General features: G+C 32.1%; 2 protein-coding genes across 3 annotated transcripts; both read left to right on the top strand.

Annotated features, from left to right (window-relative positions):
• Positions 1–883: 883 nt before the first annotated feature.
• On the top strand, positions 884–1,760 carry LOC100794795 (auxin-responsive protein SAUR50). The gene has a single exon (XM_003523524.5). It carries the CDS (start codon positions 995–997, stop codon positions 1,379–1,381), a length of 387 nt encoding a protein of 128 aa, XP_003523572.1. The 5' UTR covers positions 884–994; the 3' UTR covers positions 1,382–1,760.
• Positions 1,761–13,339: 11,579 nt separating this feature from the next.
• On the top strand, positions 13,340–19,249 carry LOC100789174 (filament-like plant protein 4). 2 transcript variants are annotated; one of them, XM_006577911.4, is made up of 6 exons: positions 13,340–13,731; positions 14,708–14,812; positions 15,245–15,464; positions 15,614–18,032; positions 18,240–18,282; positions 18,491–19,249. In XM_006577911.4, the coding sequence occupies exons 2-6, from the start codon at positions 14,714–14,716 to the stop codon at positions 18,944–18,946; spliced, it is 3,237 nt and encodes a 1,078-aa protein (XP_006577974.1). In that variant the 5' UTR covers positions 13,340–13,731; positions 14,708–14,713; the 3' UTR covers positions 18,947–19,249. The 2 variants fall into 2 exon arrangements, with proteins under 2 accessions (XP_006577974.1, XP_006577975.1); XM_006577912.3 differs by lacking the exon at positions 13,340–13,731 and adding an exon at positions 13,766–14,467.
• The last annotated feature ends 372 nt before the right edge of the window (positions 19,250–19,621 follow it).

The raw sequence follows: 19,621 nt of genomic DNA, 5'->3' as shown, positions 1-19,621 counted from the left end.
TAAATTTTAATCAATAATAAAAAATAATGATACATAAATATTTTATCATTGTAAATATTCTTTCAACATCTCTTATTTATCTTCTTTTTTTCACATCATAAATTCTATTATATTTATATTTTTTTTTTCTTTTTTTTCTCTTTATCTTTAGGTGTCAAATAATATATTAAGTGTTCATGTAACACTTTTCAAAAAAATGTAAAAATAATATTGTTAACATTTCTCATCTATAAGCATTGGTTTGATTGAAGTGAAGAAAATAAGATAAAAGAACACAAAATTAAAAACATATCAAAATACATGTGTGGTTTGGTTGGAGTGAACAACAAAGAACTGTGAAGAAAAAAATATTATTATTTATTTTTTTATTATCATATATTGATATAAAATATTTATTAATTTTACTAATAATTAATATTAATAGAAGAATTTCACTTCACCACTTATATCAATAATATGTTATTGTTTATTTCTTTACTATACCAAGTGGATTAGAGTGGAAATGTACTGCATCTTGTAGTCTTTTACTGTAGACCGTACATAAGTACAGGTTGTGTGTCTTTTTATTTTCAGTGTTTTCTACTTTTTTTATAATATAATAATATGTTTTAATCTAATATTATTTTTTTCTTATTTATTAATTAACTTTAATTTAAATATTTTTTTTATTATTCTTCTTTACTTTTCTTTCACAAAATTACCTCATCGTTACTATTTTTTTTTTCTTCCTAAAAAGTAAAGACAGTCATAATATACATGTTTAAAGAATGGAAAGTAAAGATATTTATATTAAAAATTGGGTATCCGACATGGATTACTAATGGTCATGAAATGACACCCTCTGTAATATGCTGCAAAAACAGCAGAAAGTTGTTGGTGGTAATTATGAGGAAGATCGAGGGCACATTCTGAACCTAGGCATTATAAAACAACAACAACAACACCCTCTTTTCCAATCCCCACCCCACTTCTTCTTCTTCTGTTTGAGGAGAAAATGTCAGCGGCACTTGGAAAATGCAGCAGAATCCGCCACATAGTCAGGCTCCGCCAAATGCTGCGGCGGTGGCGTAGCAAGGCCCGTACGTCGGCCCACAGAATACCGTCTGATGTTCCAGCGGGACACGTGGCGGTGTGCGTGGGCAACAACTCGAAAAGATTTGTGGTGCGCACGACGTACCTGAACCATCCCGTGTTCAAGAGGCTACTGGTTGAGGCGGAGGAAGAGTACGGCTTCTCCAACCACGGTCCTCTCGCCATTCCCTGCGACGAAGCGATCTTCGAACAGCTCCTCCGCTTCGTTTCACACTCCGATGACTGCCACGTGCCTCTCAGAAACAACCTCGACTTCTACCTTGAATCTCGACCACTACTCCTCCACTGAACCCTAAACCAAACAACATTAAATTGTTTCAATGCTCTGTGGAATTCTGAGGAGATGGCAAAGAGGTACCAAAGTGGTCCACCCAGTCGTCCCGGCTTCAATCGGAGTTCATGTTTTTTTATTTGTAAATTATTGTGTATTTATTATTATTATTATTATTGACTGATAATGGAAATTGAATTGTAGAAAAATTTGGAATTTCACAACGCTCAATTATTATAGATTCTCCATGTGTGTGTTTGTGCGCACGATGCAATCATGGAAAGACAAATGAGAGTTATCATGCCATTAACCCACGTGAAGGAAAAGCAGATCCAAGTTTCAAACTTCAAACTACACATTTATAAATGAAGTATTTTATGCTAGTCATCTTATTTCACTCTTCTCTCAATTTTCAACAACAAAATTTTGCTTCATAAAGGATTCGGACAAAATTTCTCAAATTCATTTCCTCCCACAAATGCTTTAATTAAGATGGTAACGGCCAACCTAAATAATGGTTGATGAGCCTTTGACTGTTCTCAAGCTGGCTTTCCCCTGTGTTTTGTGTCCCAATTCTTAACTCAATGATGGAATACAGGTCCTGTTTATGGTTTAAATAATAATATTACTCATATTAAAAGTCAAAATTTAAGTGATTTTTTATATTGTTGTTCACTTAAAATTGATATTTTACCTTCTTATAATATGCTAACTTTTAATACTATTTTTCATTATGTGAATTACAAAATGAAACTTCAATTCGCATAAAAGAATAACACTTTCTTAAAAAAAAATAAAGTTTTATGCTAATAATAATGAATATCACTGGACTAGGCTGTCTCAAAAGAATGCTTACGTCATGTATGAACAAAAGCAAAAGAAAAGATGAACATAACTAGTACAATTAAGTTATAAAAAGAAAGAAAAAAAGAAAAACTAGTACAATTAAGTTATAGAAAGAAAGAAAGAAAGAAAAACTAGTACAATTAAGAGCCTTTGCATGTGCTAGGCACGTCATCACTTTACTAATCACACGCTAGTTACTTTAGAGTAGTTCTAATTGATTTAAATGTAAATATAATAAGGTTCCTGGATATAGACTGTTTCGTGTGTCAGCATGGTTCGCGAAAAAATGAGCAAAACTTCTGAAAAGTGAACATGACTTTTAAGACAAATAATAAACGATATATCTAATCTTAAATTTTAACGGATTAAGGTAAAGATAATCTTTAAAAAAAATAATTAGTTAAAAACGAAGACAGTTAAGAGTTTACATTACTTCAATCTACTTAACTAAATCCCCTCGATAAATATTATCTTTAAATTGAATATACTAATAATAAATAATATCTCTCAAATGGTTTAACTTTTTAATACAAAAATAGTTGTATAATAATAATAATAATAATAAATGCTTTTTCCTATTGAAATTTACTAGTTTTATATACTTAAAACTATCTCTAAAAACTTGTGTTAACAAAAAAAATTGTCTCAAATTTTTAAGGAAAATTTTGTATTAATTAGTAATATTAAGCAAGAGGTATCACATTTTTTCGAGAACAGGTTTGGCGAAACTGTAATGTGTAGAGCAAAATTAGAGGGAGGCCGATTTAACCAGATATCAGAATCAGAAAACAACGGTTTGATTGCTTGGTTTGTGGAATCTAAGGTCAAGGAGGCTGTATGGGAATATGGGGAAAATAAGTCGCCGGGTCTGGACGGGTACAATTTCCATTTTATTAAAGCTTTTTGGTCTCTATTGAAGAACGATGTGATGAAGTTCATTGGAGATTTTCATACTAATGGAGTGTTCCCAAGAGAGCGAATTCTTCATTTATTTCGCTCATTCCGAAAGTTCATGACCCACAAGGATTGGAACAATATAGGCCTATCTCGCTGGTTGGATGCATGTACAAGATAGTGACAAAGGTTTTATCCAACAGACTAAAAACGGTTCTTGGGTCAGTGAGGTTAATGAGGCAATTGATGAAGTTAAGAAGAAGAAAAGTTGTTTATTCTTTAAAGTTGATTTTGAGAACGCGCGTGTACGATTTTGTTGATTGGAACTTTCTTCTATACATGATGTTTAGATTGGGCTTCTGCAAAACATAGATAAAGTGGATTGATGGGTGCCTGATTAGTAGCAGACTTTTGATTCTAGTCAATGGTAGCCCGACGAAGGAATTTTCGGTGTCTGAAGGTTTGCGCCAAGGAGACCCTCTTGCTTCATTCCTCTTTAATATTTTTGCAGAGGGACTCACTGGGTTGATGAGGGAAGCTTTGAGGAAAAATATGTTGGCTAGCCTTCTAGTATGGGAGAATGAAGTACCTGTCAATCTTCTCCAGTATGCAGACAACACAATCTTTATTGGAGAAGCATCTCTTCAGAACGTCATCACCATCAAGAGCTTGCGGACTTGCTTTGAATTGGTTTCTGGCATTCAAGTTAATTTCAACAAAAGTGGCTTTGGTACTATTGGGGTGGACAAAGTGGTGACGGAGAGGTATGCCAATCTCTTAAACTGTAGAGTTATGCATGTCCCATTTGTTTATTTAGGCATTCCGATAGGTGCTAATCCTAGGATCGCTGACACATGGTCTCCTGTTATATTCAAACTCGCTAAGAAGTTGGGGGCGGGGGGGGAAGCACAAATTATTGTCTTTTTGCAGGGAGGGTGTGTTTGATTATTCTGGTCTGTCTTCTATGCCCATATTTTATCTGTCTTTCTTCAAATTACCTAAATCTGTGTGGGGAACTCTATCGTCAAATTACAAAGGGATTTTCTTTGGGGTAGTAAGGGGATAATAGGAAAACGTGTTGGGTAAGCTGGGACAATATCTGTAAACCAAAATCTTCGGGGGGCTGGGAGTTAAAAACATTTTTTAAATTTAATGCTTCTTTGTTGGGAAAATGGAGGTGGGAGCTCATGGAGGAAAAGGAGGATCTGTGGTGTGATATTTTAGAATCTAAGTACAGGGATGGAGAGGTTTGGTGAGTAGGGTGGTCAAGTTCGCTGTTTTCTGCTTGGTGGATCAACCTTTGTAAGATTTGTGGGGGGTAGCTGAAGATAAGTGGTTTGATTTGTTGGGTGTGAGAAAAGTGGGTCGATGGGATAAAACTCTTTTTTGGAGGGACACTTGGGATTGATTGGAAGACAAGGAATGATTGTTTATTTAATAACAAGATTTTCAATATTCAAAGTTTGCTGAAGGAGATCTTATTCTACTCTTGGAGTTGGATAAAAATTGGTGACAAGACATTTTGCTACTCTTTCTCAGAGTGGTGCCTTAATCCTGAGGCTTGTCTTTTGAGTACATAACACATGTAATTGGAATATTGGTCTGCTTTTTGTCTTGGTTTGGGATTGTTGTTTTGTTTTTTGGTGGGTCTAGGGACAGGTTGCTGGCATAGGATGTTACATAGGCGATTGTTGGTTTGGAATATCGTCAAATTTTTTTGTTTGGCACTTATGGTTCCTATTGCCTCTGGGTATAACTTCAGTAGTTATAACTAGGGTATTTTTGCAACAGAGCTACATGATGATGCGGGGTGGGATGGGACAATTCCCAATGTTATTGGGTACTTCTGGTACCGATGTATTTTACTTCTCATATATATATTATATAGTTTTTGCTGAGAAAAAAAATTATTTTCATATAATTGTCTAAAGCCTTTGAATTATTTTTTTCATCAGTAAATAAAAGAGTATATTATAATATGAACCGGTACTAGAGATACCGAAAAATCAACCAGAGCCTGTAACAAAAAGCCTTTGAATTGTGGAGTGTGAGGCAAGTGAATTCGGGTGGTTGCCAGTTCCCTATTCTATTTATCCTGTTTGTCTCAGTTTCTAGAGTCTAGCCATTTTGTGGGATGGACATGTAATATTTTATAACTTTATTTTATATGTTTACTCAAACCAGTGTAGTGTAACTTGTTTGATAATATATGTTGACTTAGTAGAAAAAGATATAAGTTTGATTTTCATAAAATATAATTTCTTAAAAAGAAATAAAGAGTCTTAAACTTGACTAAATTCTAAGAATATGATTACACAAAGACACACACGAACATCTACAAAAACAACCTACCGAATGGATGTGATTTTACATGTTACTAATCCTGGTTCGAAAATTAACATGATTAGATTGATGACGAATCTTAAAAATTAAGGAGCCAAGTTTATGTATTTTTTGAATCTACAACGGTACTAATCTACAATACTAATCTTGGTCCGAGAACGGTACTAATCTGGATATTTAGATTGATATAAAAAGAAGCTAGCTACATACAATCTACAATGAGTTACACACTTGCACTAGCCATAGGATAGATCCGTCAATAATTCAACAAGAAATGACTATAGTAGAGTTTCAATTTAAGAACTACCTAGGTTAGGCAGAATTTAAAAATGCATATATTGTAAAACTTTTTTATACCTTCATAAAACAATTTATAATCATGCATGAAAAAATTAATGATTTTGTAAGAATTGCTTTAAAATTCATATTTAGGCTGCTTTAATTTTAAATTGATTGACAGTGTAATTTTTTGTTGTATTTTTTAAAATATTAATAGTATATCAAAATTTAACTTTATTTGCAAATTACAGAATATAAAATAAGAGGATTAACTTTGAAATAAATTGGGAAAAATTAGTGAACATTGCTCTTAACGAATAAATGCGGTTACGTACTACTACAAATTAAAGGGACTAAAAATAAAAATAAATATAAATTCTGTCACAGCAAAAAATAGTAAATATTATACGAATATTTTTTTGTAAATAAACATTGCACGAAATTTACCGACTCATGAAAAACGGGACCAATTTTTTGAAGTAGAAAAGTGAGTTGATAAATACTATTACTATATAACCCAAAATTATTAGCCAGCATATATGATGAAATTTCAAATGGCACATGACTTTGTCTAGATAACATGGAACGTGGTCTATTTTGGTGAAGGAGGGTGTTTTGCAAACTAATCCCTGTTGTAGAGAGTAGAGAGGGGTGTTTAACCCATTGACCATTGTTATCCCATAACTCAGAATAGGTTACAGTCTTTTTCCTAAGTACACCCCTATACCCCTCCTCTTACCCACTGTACCCTTTTTCTTAAAGAATTACACCCTTTTTGTTTTCTGAAAATTTCTTTCTGGAATTACAAATATCTATTCTAGAAATATATCTCTAGAACTATGATTCATAGTTTTGGAGATATATCGAAATAGGTATATATTTTTCAATAATAAATCACTCAAGAATTAAAATGGTTGACAATAAATAAATAAATAAAAAGATGATAAACACTTATCTTATGTCCATATTTGTTAATCTTATTTTTATCTTATCATTAGTGTTCTTTAAATCCTATCTAAAATCTAATTTTCATCTTATCTTTATTATTCTTTAAATTCTAATTTTAAACTATCTCCACCATATATTCGTTTATATAATACTGTTTTTATCATTATTATACAATATTTTGCATTTCCTTCATGTGACACTATGTTTCAAGATACGCTTATCACTAACTTCATATGTTATACACCTTGATTGCAAAGTACTTTTGATGATGGTTTCTTTCCTTTAAGTGTGTTCATTAATTTTTTAATCCAAGTCTACATCAACGATTCAAGTCGTAACAACTCTTAAGTACTTTGGTTGATGTACGATTTGTTATTACAGGAAATATCTTTCCAGAATAACATTTACCATTCCAGAAGTATATCTTCAGAACTATGAATCATAGATCCAAAGATACATTTTTGGAATAGATATATGTAATTCTAAAAAAACATTTCCAGAAAAAAAAAGGGTATAACAGGTAATTGAGAGGCAGAAAGGAGGGGTAAGGGAGTGTACTTAGCAAAAAGTTTGGGGATAAATAGCAAGAGCCTATTTTGAATTTCTAAGCCGGAAACAACTGATAGGGAACTCTGAATCCTTTGTTTAATTTAAACTTTAAATAAACGGGTCAAGCCCCGGATAAATGTTGTACTGCTTGATATATACGGGGTGCTGGAAGAAACACCCCAAAGCCCCTTCTTCTTTTTTCTCGTGTTCGATTCTTGGTGTGCATTCCTTTTTGGTCAGGTATTTGTTTTGTACATTTGGGCTCAGTTGTTGAGTCTCTATTTACAAGAAAGAAACTACGGAATTTGCTCACAAATATTTGGGCTTATGTTATTCTTCTTTTCAATTAGTATAAAATAATAAATGTAGTGAAATAAAAATCTGAGTTGGTATAGGAAATAAATTTAAAAATATTCTGAAATAATGTACATATTTTAATTTGTGGTATGCGTATTCTACTTTTATAATAATTCAAATATACCTTTTTATGGTTAATATTATCTTAAAAATTTTAAAGATAACAATAACCACAAAAATAATTTTAAAAAAATATAGAAGAATAAAAAATATTTCAAAATTACAATTAAAATTATTTTTTTTAAATAAGGTTAAATATGACACGTTTTTTATGTTCACAAGTTTTCGGATACAATTTAATCATTTTTAAACTATTCAAAATAAAATATTTTATAACTATTAAAATTAAGTTTAATTGATTGATTAATTTTTCTTAAATAATTAAAGCAAAAAGTTAAGTGAATTCAACAATTAATTAAATCAAATGGTTTAAATAACATTACATTGGTTCAGGTACAACTCGACTTGGATCTCTAATATAAGATTTTTTATTCAAATCTTGTGAATAATTGGAAAAGAGATTTTATGATAGTTGGAAAAAAAGATTTCACTAAAATGATCAGATATCTTACAAATATTAGTCATCATCAATTTCATTGGGATTAATTTTTCTTTTCTTTGAGTAAACATGAGATATTTAGCTTAGTAAAATATTAATCTGTCCAAGATTATCAGACTTAATTTTTGTTTTATTTATAGGAATTAAAGATATGTTAGGAAATTTACAATTACATATTCTATTCAATCGAATAGTTTATGTTAATTGGAATGTCTCCATCTATGCAGAATCCAACTCGTAATTCTTATGATTATAATAAGTAATTATGTTATGATTAGTTTGCGGCCGAGATGATGTTGATATCTTGGAATTATTTTGGGTCTTCTGAAGAATCCTTTTATCTCGTATTGTTTGTATCTCTAACGAATACTAAAAATGATTATAAAAGACAAAGAACGTAAATCAAAAGTAACATGAAGAGAAATGGGGAAATTTATGGCAAGAAATTATCGAATTTGAGTCCCTCTTGGGTTGGGAATTCGGGCCCATAACCCATGACCCACATATGGTGAGCGTTCTGATATGAATCCTAAGATTGCTTTTGTTCCATTCTATTCAAAACGTCTGGGTGGTGCGTTGGTGATTAAAAATAATATCTGTTTACTTTCATTATGAAAAAGGTCCTTGATTTAGACAAATGTGTTTGATTATTGATTTAGTGAATAACAATTACACTTATAATCTGGTTGTTAGCTAGTTTACTTCACTAGTCCCTTTTGCTTTTCCATGTGTGGTGATACACCATTTCAAGCCTTTGCTTCTTAATCAGTTTTTCCACTGCTCGTCAATTTTTTTTTGGTGAAAGACTTCTCATCAAGTTATTTAATAATAATACAAATAAAGACTACCATTTTGTTTAAAAAAAACAAAGAGGAAGACATGCCATCAAGGAATTACGAAAGTTTGGAGAATACCATTACCGAAGAAAGAAGTTTGGAGAGAGATTACGACTTTGGAGCACATTAAAATTAGCAGAGAAGGGATTTTACATCACGACACCAATAAGCTAGATGACCTGTCATTAGAAGAAGGCTCAAGAAAATGACTCTCTAAAGTTAAAAGTCAAAATCAAATACACTAATACAAGACATATACCAATTCATTGCATCCAACTTTGGTTCACACGTAGCAATTAAGATTTAGAGAACCAATTCACCATAATTCAGATTTTGGCGAATAGACCAAATATATAATCATTTAGTGCTGGAGTGAAATGTGTATATAATCTGTTGGTATTTCTTTAACTATACAATAAAGCTTACGTTCTTGACAGAATTGTCATTAGGTAAATGTTCCCCTTTTTTTTTTTACATGTACATTTCACGTTCACGTCTATTTACCTAAAGTTCGTGCGTATAGCGTACAAAAATAGTGGAACGGAGAAGTATGAAAAGTGAAAAGAGTCCTGATTTATTTGTTGTTTTCATCTACAGAAAGGAACAGTAGAGGAAATAAGGTTAGTTTCGTAGTGTTGGGCGTTGGCACGCAGATAAAATAGGATGCAACAAAACAAAACAAACCGTTGGATTGGCTCTGCAGATAATACACAACTTTAAGAAATATAATTAATATTTTCATGTATATTCAAATTATTTTTAACTTTCTAATATGACATCTATTATTATTAGTAGTAGTATTAGTATGATTCATTTATAACAAGTACGTAAGATATTGGAGAATTAACTAGAGATAACTTGGTAATTGAAAAATAAAAATTAATCTTATCTTTGACTTTTTAACGAACAAATAAATAGTGATTTTAAAAAAATGATAAATTAATGGAGGTAATATTTTTAATTATTAGACAGTTGGAGTCAGGGAAGAATAAGAGATACTTAAATGTTACATCCTAAATTTCCAAAACCCTATTTCACAGCTCATTATTGCTAATAATGATTGTCAATTTTTTTATAAAAAAAAAACTGTCTTTTTCTTCCATAATTTGCTCATATCAAATCATCTTTAAATTTTACCTTTTCATTACTTTTTTTATGCCCGTATTAGTTTCTTTCTATCTTTTTTTTTCTCTCTTTCAAATTAAACAAAATATTAAAGCTATACTACTAGAGTTAAGAAAAAATTTAAATTAAACGAAATAAAAGAAAATAAAATATTATAATGAAATTTATATGAAAGCTATAAATTAAAGAATTAAAGTAACTTTTGATTCCATTCTAGCAGGTCTTGAAATTGCAACTCGGAAAGGCGAACGTGTTCCATACTTTGAAAGCCATATTAATTTCAAGAAATATTTTTAAAATTTCTAAAAAAAAATAATTTTCCTATTAATCTATTTATTTATTAAAAAAGTATTAAGTATTTTTCTTTTACATTTTTGGAATATTAAATAAATTTACTTTTGATTTAATTATTTTTTAAAATATTCTGATATTTAAAAAAAAATACTACTATTACTCTATCCAAAAACCAACACGAATGGGTGAGTGGGGACAACCTTTATTTTTTTAACCTCATTCTCAAGTTTCAACTTTAGTCATTGGATCCCCATTCCCTTGTGTCTCTCCCTCTCTCTTTGTTCCACCACTCACTGCTCTTTTGTTTTTGCAATCAGTAAGGAATTTATGGCCGAAAAACCTATCTATAAGGGTGTTTCAGACCCTGTAGCCACCCAGCTGTAGAGAAATGAGAATGTGACAAACAAAAATATGATGGTTCACATAGAGTTATAAGGTTGGCGTAAAAGAAGAAGAAAGAAAGAGAAATTATGGGTTTTAATTTTTTTTATTACAAAAATTAATAATTAATATTGATCGGTTAAAAAATATATATATTGGTAGCATACCCACCGAACCGGCCAACTATTCCGTCTTTCTGGCTGCCGCTTTGGGTCAAGTTGCGGCGCAATACTCATAAATGTTGTTCTCTAACACAACAATGATACAATAATTATTATGTTTTGTATCAAAGAAATAATTATTGTCTTATTACAGAAAATAGCGTTAACGACATACGTTGTACGGAGTAGTAGGTAGTACAGTATATTCTATATCTACCAAAATGAGATGAAGCGCTGATCACCTACGATTCACTGAATTCATGTAATGTTGGAAATGCAAAATATTAAATCCCAGGGTGCCATATTTGTTTATTGAGGAATGTTTATTTAAGCTGTCAGCTGTGTCAAATCAGGGATGGAGTCACGGAGGTATTGGATTAATAATCTCTCGCCTTTTCCATTGATTTGGATACAAACATATGCAGGATAATATACACTCTTGCCAATCCTATCATTATTCCTTACCATAATTACAGATATTACAAATAAATATAGATATATCAGAGGATTTCGTGAGTTTTTTAAATTACTTTTTATGATTTTCATAATTTTTTTTGTTCCCATACTATCATAAATTTATATTTCTTCAACGATAATAAATTTATTAAGAAACTCACACTTTTATATTTTTTATTTTTACTGAATTATGATTTATTTATGATATTATTATGTATAAAATAAATATTATATTTTATTACTATATAGAAAATACAAATTTTATTTTTAAGAAATTTTTCTTATCACACAAATTTGTTTCAATGGAAAACAAATTATAAAAAAATAACTTCTTCAGTTAAAAAAATTCTCAAAAACTTATATTGAAGATGTTCTAAATGATTTGGTGCTGTTAACAACAATATTACAGCTGCATAATTATCACTAGAACCACTCAAATATTATTCAGAGGCAAATATATTCCAATTAATAGAAATTATTGAGATTATAGATGAATTAATTGTTTCAAAAACTTATCAATCCAGAATAACTTATGATTGAATGATAATATAAAATAATTTTACATTATTAATATAATATATATATATATATATTTAAAAATAATATAAAACTAATATCATATTTTTCATTTTGTATAATAAATAAAGACATGTTTTGGGCTATTTTTATTTTATTAATAAAAATTTCAAAGCAAACATATCTTAATTAGTTATGTAAGAAAAATTATACGGTAAAAAATACGACTAGGAATTTTAATGTAATATAAACGCAATAATAAAAATTTCAAGCTAATAGCACGTATCGACATGTTGGAGACAAATTTACGATGTTTTAGTTAAATAAATTTATTAGTAAAGTTATTTTAGTAAAAAAATATTTTTAAAAATTATCAAACATACTGAATTTCTCTTTCTCCTCTTCTTCTTCATTTTTTTCTTAAATAATATAAGTGAAACTATTAATTAATGTGGCTGTGTCTGCTGGCAAGAGGCTTCATGTGATTGAGATATAAGGTTGCTAGAACATGACAATTTATTGGATACAAGACACATAAATAATATAGAGAATTTTAGGAGTGATAAGAGAAAGGACAGAAATTTAGAAGTGGGTGAGAGAAGAGAAAAGCGACAAAAACTTGTTTTTTTTTTTAAGTTTTGTAAAAAAAATTTTTTTATTAAAATACAGTTGGGTACAATTTTCTACTTTCTACTGTGTTTGAATATTATACTGTCCGTCATCTCTTGAAAACATGATTAATAAAATTTATTATAAAATATATAAAGTTTATAAAAAATTCATACAATTTAAAGATTAATTAATAGTTTCACTTATATTATATAAAATATAAGTAAATAATTGCTATTTAATGATGTTTAAATAATGTAAAAAAATCGTTAAACTCTAATATATATATATATATATATATATATATATATATATATATATATATATATATATATATATATATATATATATATATATATATATATATATATATATATATATATATATATATATATATTATTCTATGGAATAATGTCATCTTATTCGATTATTTTATACAGATTAATAAAAAATAATAATTTTATATCATCATTAATATTTACGAATTTTATAATTCATTATTAATATTATAAAAATATAAATAAAAAATAATTAATATTACATTAAAAAAGTTAAAATAATAATTATTCTAAGAATGTTTTTTTCTTATAAATAATTATAATGTATTTGATTTCAATAGCATAGTTATTGAAATATGAATTTTAATTGAAGAGTGAAGAATGGGATTAATGATAGTCATAATTGCGCATCTAAATCTAGGTTTTGTCCGATCATAGTAAGTGAGCAGGAGTGCAAGTTATATATCATCCTCCCAGTGGGTTTGCACTTACAAAGCCGCTGTAGAGTGTGTGGTCCAAACAAACACTTCCTTTCCAATCAAACTTATTCCCTGCTTAATTATTCACTCACTTTCCTTTTCCAGCTCAGATGCTGCTTGCTTGCGTCTGACACAAACCATCCCAGAGGGTCAATTACGTCAAACCACCTCTAACCTTTTTAATCAAGCTCCAAGAACAACAACAGAGGACCACTATTTAATTTCATTTAATTATTACCTCAAACTAAAATTTATAAGCAAATATGGCTTTTGTTTTGTGTCTCCTTCAACCTCCTGCTTTTAAGTTTCAAGAGTCCCAACACACACACACCTCTCTGTCTCCTATTCAAATCGAGATCCTCATTCTTCACTTTTCATTTTTCAATTTCTAAATAGCATTGCTGCTTCAACCATTCCTCTCGCCTCCTCGCATTATCTTCGCATGCATTTTTTTTCTGGTAAGTTTATTTTATTCACATTTTCTTCGCTCACTGGCTTCGGACTTGAAACCGTTTCAGTGAAACTGCTAGCTACTTGGTCATGCAGAACTTTTTCTCTTTCTTTAAATTGTCGGTGAGGTTCTGTTCCGTGCGGTTCCATTTGTTGCTATTTTTAGAATTAGAAACATTTAATTCATTCCATAACATTACGGAATAATTTTCCCAATATTAACTCGGGTGCTCCTAATCTGCGCCGCTCTAGACCATTGCTGATTTCAATTAATTTGGATCTAATTTGAGCGATAAAGACGGTTAGCAATAATAAACAATCATTACGAAAGATCACTTTTATCTTTCTTTTTAAATTTTATATTTTGGAGAATAAAAAATGAAAAAACCCCACTGACTTGCTTTAGTCTCAAGTTTGAGCAGTGAGTAGTGGAGAGAAAAGAATATATGTGTGGCTTTTTGTTGATAGTTTTGGTACACGGTTATAGCATGCGCGCACCTGCACATTAGACAAGTGCGGTGGTTAGATCTCTGAAATCGCCGTTACATAAATAGCACTGCCACTCAAGCAGAAGCAGTACCAGTACCATGCTGCTTCAATGCATTTCACCAATTTAGTAATTTCGCTCGATCCCGAACCAATACCTTGCTTCAATTTAATCAACTTTTTCCACCGACAATTACATTTAACCTACTCTCCACGCTAAAATCCATTGCCATTATCATTTCTAAGTTGCATCCCAAGGTAGTTTTTTTTTTAATACTCTTTACCTACTTAGTAATTAAGATGTTGGAATTTTAAGATGTTACTATTTGTGTTACCGGTTATCTTGGTATTGTCATTCGAATCTAGTTATCTTGAACGGTGATGAAGTTGATTATAGAATTTGCAGCACAATCTGTTTCTGTTGTAGTGTGAAAATTGTGTGGTGAAAACCTAATCTGAGTGTTGAATTGTATGTTTGATTGTACGTGGCTTTGGTAGTTTGCAATGGATCGACGCTGGCCTTGGAAGAAAAAATCATCTGAAAAGTCCGTGATTGAGAAAGCAACTACTGCATTGGATTCCTCCGATGCTTCTAACAACCAGGTATATTTGTTTGTTGGCATTTTCACACCAGAAAATATCTGCAGAATTTTTGTGCCTTGAAAATTTTCCCACCTTCTTGAGTTGTTTTATTTTTGTGTCTGGTTTACCAATTTTTAATGTCTATAGTTTGTTGCTACTTAGCTAAAGATCCTCTCATTGTTAATATTTTTATTTTTATTATTGATTTTGATTCACATCTTCTGCGAGTTTCCCATTCTTAGCAGGCTTTTAAGCATTTTACACTTTCTGTACATTATTCAATAGTCCTCTCTCTCTCTCTCTCGTGTGTATGTGTGTGTGAAGGACTAAAAGATGGATTGAGTATTTTACACGATTAGTACACTCTTGTTCTTGGCTTCGTTGGTTCAACAATGTGATTTAAGTTGATAGTTTTTTTTTTCTATTTTGTTTTGCATTCACTTACGAAAACAGGATAACAAGAAGAAACCAAACTATGTTCAAATTTCTGTGGAATCCTATTCACATCTGTCTGGTTTGGAAGATCAAGTGAAGACATATGAGGAAAAAGTTCAGACACTGGAAGATGAGATAAAGGAAATGAATGAAAAGCTGTCCGCAGCAAACTCTGAGATCAATACCAAGGAAAGCATGGTAAAGCAACATGCTAAAGTGGCTGAAGAAGCTGTATCAGGTAAAATACTTAATGAATTTACTTACCACCTTAAACATGTTCAGGGCTGGAAGCCTGCCTTACCACAAATTGCTTCTCACTATTCTTGGAATTAAAATTGTATTCAAACTCACTGCTGAGGCTGGAAAAATTATAAAATTTTATTGCAGGCTGGGAAAAGGCTGAAGCTGAAGCTTTGGCATTGAAGAACCATCTAGAATCTGTCACCCTTTTAAAACTCACTGCTGAGGATCGCGCAACGCATTTAGATGGTGCTCTTAAAGAGTGTATGCGACAAATAAGAAACCTTAAGGAAGAACATGAGCAGAAAATACAGGAAGTTGCTCTCTCAAAAACCAAGCAATTAGACAAGATTAAGGGGGAGCTGGAGGCAAAGATAGTGAACTTCGAACAGGAACTTCTTAGATCTGCTGCTGAAAATGGGGCCCTGTCAAGGTCATTGCAGGAATGCTCAAACATGCTAATCAAATTAAGTGAAGAAAAGGCTCATGCCGAGGCTGAAATTGAGCTTCTTAAGGGAAACATAGAAGCATGTGAAAAGGAAATTAATTCACTTAAATATGAACTTCATGTTGTTTCCAAAGAGCTTGAAATTCGCAATGAAGAAAAAAACATGAGTATGAGGTCTGCAGAAGCTGCTAACAAGCAGCATATGGAGGGTGTGAAAAAAATTGCCAAGTTAGAGGCCGAGTGCCAAAGATTACGTGGTCTTGTGAGGAAAAAGTTACCTGGTCCTGCTGCACTTGCACAGATGAAGCTAGAAGTTGAAAGCCTTGGCCGAGATTTTGGAGAAAGTCGATTAAGGAAGTCTCCTGTGAAGCCTGCTACCCCTAATTTGTCTCCATTACCTGATTTCTCCTTGGAGAATGTACAGAAATTCCAGAAGGACAATGAATTTCTTACAGAGCGTTTATTGGCAATGGAAGAAGAAACAAAGATGCTGAAAGAAGCTTTGGCTAAGCGTAACAGTGAGTTGCAGGCCTCAAGGAGTATGTGTGCTAAAACACTGAGCAAACTTCAAAGTTTGGAAGCACAATCTCAGACAAGTAACCAGCTGAAATTATCTCCAAAATCCATCGTCCAGTTAACTCATGAAAGCATTTATAATCAAAATGCAAGCAGTGCACCAAGCTTGGTCTCCATGTCTGAAGATGGAAATGACGATGCAGCAAGTTGTGCTGAATCTTGGTCGACAGCAATAGTCTCTGGGCTATCCCAATTTCCTAGAGAAAAGTGCAATGAGGAATCAAACAAATCTGAAGTCACTAACAAGTTGGAACTAATGGATGACTTTCTGGAGGTGGAGAAGTTGGCTCGTTTGTCAAATGATTCCAATGTAGATGCCACTGTTTCAAACAATAAGACAACAGACATTGTGACCGGTGATGTATCAGAAGTCTGTACTGGCAAAGAAGGTCTGTCTGAAAAAAATGGCAATTCAGATCCGCTGCCAAATCAAGTGTCTTCTGATCCTTTGATGTCAGCACCTGATTTTCAATCTGATCTTAGTGGCTTATTATTAACAGAACTTAGATCAAGAATATTACTGGTTTTTGAGTCCTTAGCTAAGGATGCTGACATAGGGAAGATTGTGGAGGATATTAAACATGTGCTTGAAGATTCGCATGACACTACCATCCACCACTCTGTGGATGCCCATCCTTCTGACGCTACATGTGATAGGAAGGATAATCCTGAAGATGCTGGCTTAAACCTTGAAAAGGAAGTCATTTCATCCCAGCAACCCAAAGGATATGTGCAGATAACTTCAGATTTGGAAGCTGCAATTTCTCAGATTCATGACTTTGTATTGTTCCTTGGCAAGGAAGCAATGACATTCCATGACGATGTATCTTCTGATGGAAATGAAATGAGGCAAAAGATTGAGGAGTTCTCCATCACCTTTAATAAAGTATTATGCAACAATGCAAGTTTGCTACAGTTTGTTCTTGACCTGTCCTATGTTCTAGATAAAGCAAGTGAGTTCAGATTTAATGTCCTTGGCTACAGGGGCACAGAAGCTGAAAGTAGCAGTCCAGATTGCATAGATAAGATTGCTTTGCCTGAAAATAAGTTAGTACATGACAATTCATCTGGAGAAAGATATCAAAATGGTTGTTCCCATATTATCAATCCATGTTCTAATCCCGAGGTTCCCGATGATGGAAATTTGGTCTCAGGCTATAAAGCAGATGCTGCATCACAGAAACTGTCAATAGAGGAGTTTGAAGAATTGAAACTAGAGAAAGAGAAAGTAGTGATTGATTTGTCAAATTGTACAGAAAATCTTGAAATGACAAAGTCTCAATTGCTAGACACGGAGCAACTTCTGGCTGAAGTTAAATCACAATTGGCTTCTGCTCTAAAATCAAAAAGCTTGGCTGAGACACAGCTAAAGTGTGTGGCAGAATCATACAACTCACTTGAAACACGTGCCCAGGTCTTGGAAACTGAGCTGAACCATCTGCAAATCAAGATAGAATCTCTGGAGAATGAACTTCAAGATGAAAAGAGGGCTCATGAAGTTGCTATGGCCAGGAGCAAGGAGCTAGAAGAGCAGTTACAAAGGTTAGGCATCATCTAATATCTTGGTACAAGTACTGAAATTATTCGTTGCAGTCCTATTTACTGGCCATTGATAACATATTTTCAGAATTTGTGTTTATGTTGATCAAAATTGGAAAATGCTATGAAAAGCATGGTTTCATATATCTATTTTTTATGGAAATCTCTGTTGCTGGTTCAAATTCTGATTTCTGTGTTACTGTCTGTTAGGATTGAGTGCTCGGCAGCTGATGATGACCACAAGACTTCGCATGTAAGGCTGTAATTCCATTGTGAAAAATAATTACCATGTTGAATTTCGCATGTCATATTGATGAATATATATTAAGTTAGGATTGTATAAAAAAATTAGGAAAATATAGGCTCTCATGATTATTAAAAATTCCAAAAGGTGTGTATCTAAATCTGGAATTTCTTTAGATGGGTTGAAAGTCTAAGATTGATTTCTATTGTAAATGCAGGAGAGAGATTTGACAGCTGCTGCTGAAAAGCTAGCCGAGTGTCAAGAAACCATACTTCTTCTGGGCAAGCAGTTAAATTCTCTACGTCCACAAACTGAGCCAAATGACTCATTGTACAGTAAGATAAATCCAAAAGATGAAGGATTCACAGAAGATGAACATACTACTAATCAAAATTTTCAAGAATTAGGTCAGTTGGAGATGGACAGTTCTACTTCTGCTTTTGTGCAAAGATTGAGTTCGGAGTCCCCCTTGCATTTTTCCAACAGTTTATTTAGCCCTTCGGACAGCGAGTCCACCATTCCAGCCAGATCCCCAGTTCAGCATTCTAAATCAAAACCAAAACACCGACCTACCAAGTCAGCCTCTTGTTCAGTTTCTTCTGCCACTACACCTGAGAAACATGCACGGGGATTTAGTAGATTCTTTTCACCTAAAGGAAAATCCGGTCATTGAGCTTTGCACAGGTTCTATTAGAATTCATAAACCGTAAGCCACATGGTGATGACATATGGAAAGCACCAAAGTCCAAACCCTTCATGTTTGACAGAATTGAGTTTTTAAGGAGGTTTGTGTAATTAAGGAGGGGATACCATGAGTGCCATGTGATTTTTGTATGTATTGGTTGTACCATATGTTTTCTTCTTTTACTTTTCATTGTTTTGCCCCCTCTGTTCTGTAATTTAATTAGCAAAGGACAAACGTTGACATAGTATCTGAACTTTTACAGGATATATCGAATATGTTGAATTTCACAAATTTATACATGCCTTAATTTTTTCTAGGAGCAAGTGTGAACTGAATAGATTGTTGAAGTGGTTGCAATGTCTAATCAACTATAGCAGCACTCGTGCTATTGCCTGCCTGGATTATCATTTAAAAGCACAGGTTTCAATTTTAAAATATCCATGTTGCTCACCAACATTTACAACAACACCAATGGACGTTAAAAATTTCAGCAAATGTTAACGTTGACAAAGATTTCGGCAAATACCAATGAACTTTTTTTTTTCAGTATGATGAACTTTTAAGAGAAACATTTTTAACTATTAAAAAAACACCAAAATTACTTCTTTGATATTTTTGTTTTTCAAAAATAATATTCAATTATAATCATTTATAAAACATTCA

This window comes from Glycine max, chromosome 4 (genome assembly GCF_000004515.6).
Source record: "Glycine max cultivar Williams 82 chromosome 4, Glycine_max_v4.0, whole genome shotgun sequence".
Classification (NCBI taxonomy): domain Eukaryota; kingdom Viridiplantae; phylum Streptophyta; class Magnoliopsida; order Fabales; family Fabaceae; genus Glycine; species Glycine max.
The sequence above is the reverse complement of the archived record's forward strand: the minus strand, read 5'-3'. Positions and strand labels throughout refer to the sequence as shown.

Bases quoted from the DNA above. Each gene is read 5' to 3' on its own strand.
- LOC100794795 (XM_003523524.5), top strand. From the start codon at position 995: ATGTCAGCGGCACTTGGAAAATGCAGCAGAATCCGCCACATAGTCAGG.
- LOC100789174 (XM_006577911.4), top strand. From the start codon at position 14,714: ATGGATCGACGCTGGCCTTGGAAGAAAAAATCATCTGAAAAGTCCGTG. The intron at 15,465-15,613 runs GTAAAATACTTA...ATTTTATTGCAG, and splicing joins GGCTGAAGAAGCTGTATCAG to GCTGGGAAAAGGCTGAAGCT. The intron at 18,283-18,490 runs GTAAGGCTGTAA...TTGTAAATGCAG, and splicing joins ATGACCACAAGACTTCGCAT to GAGAGAGATTTGACAGCTGC.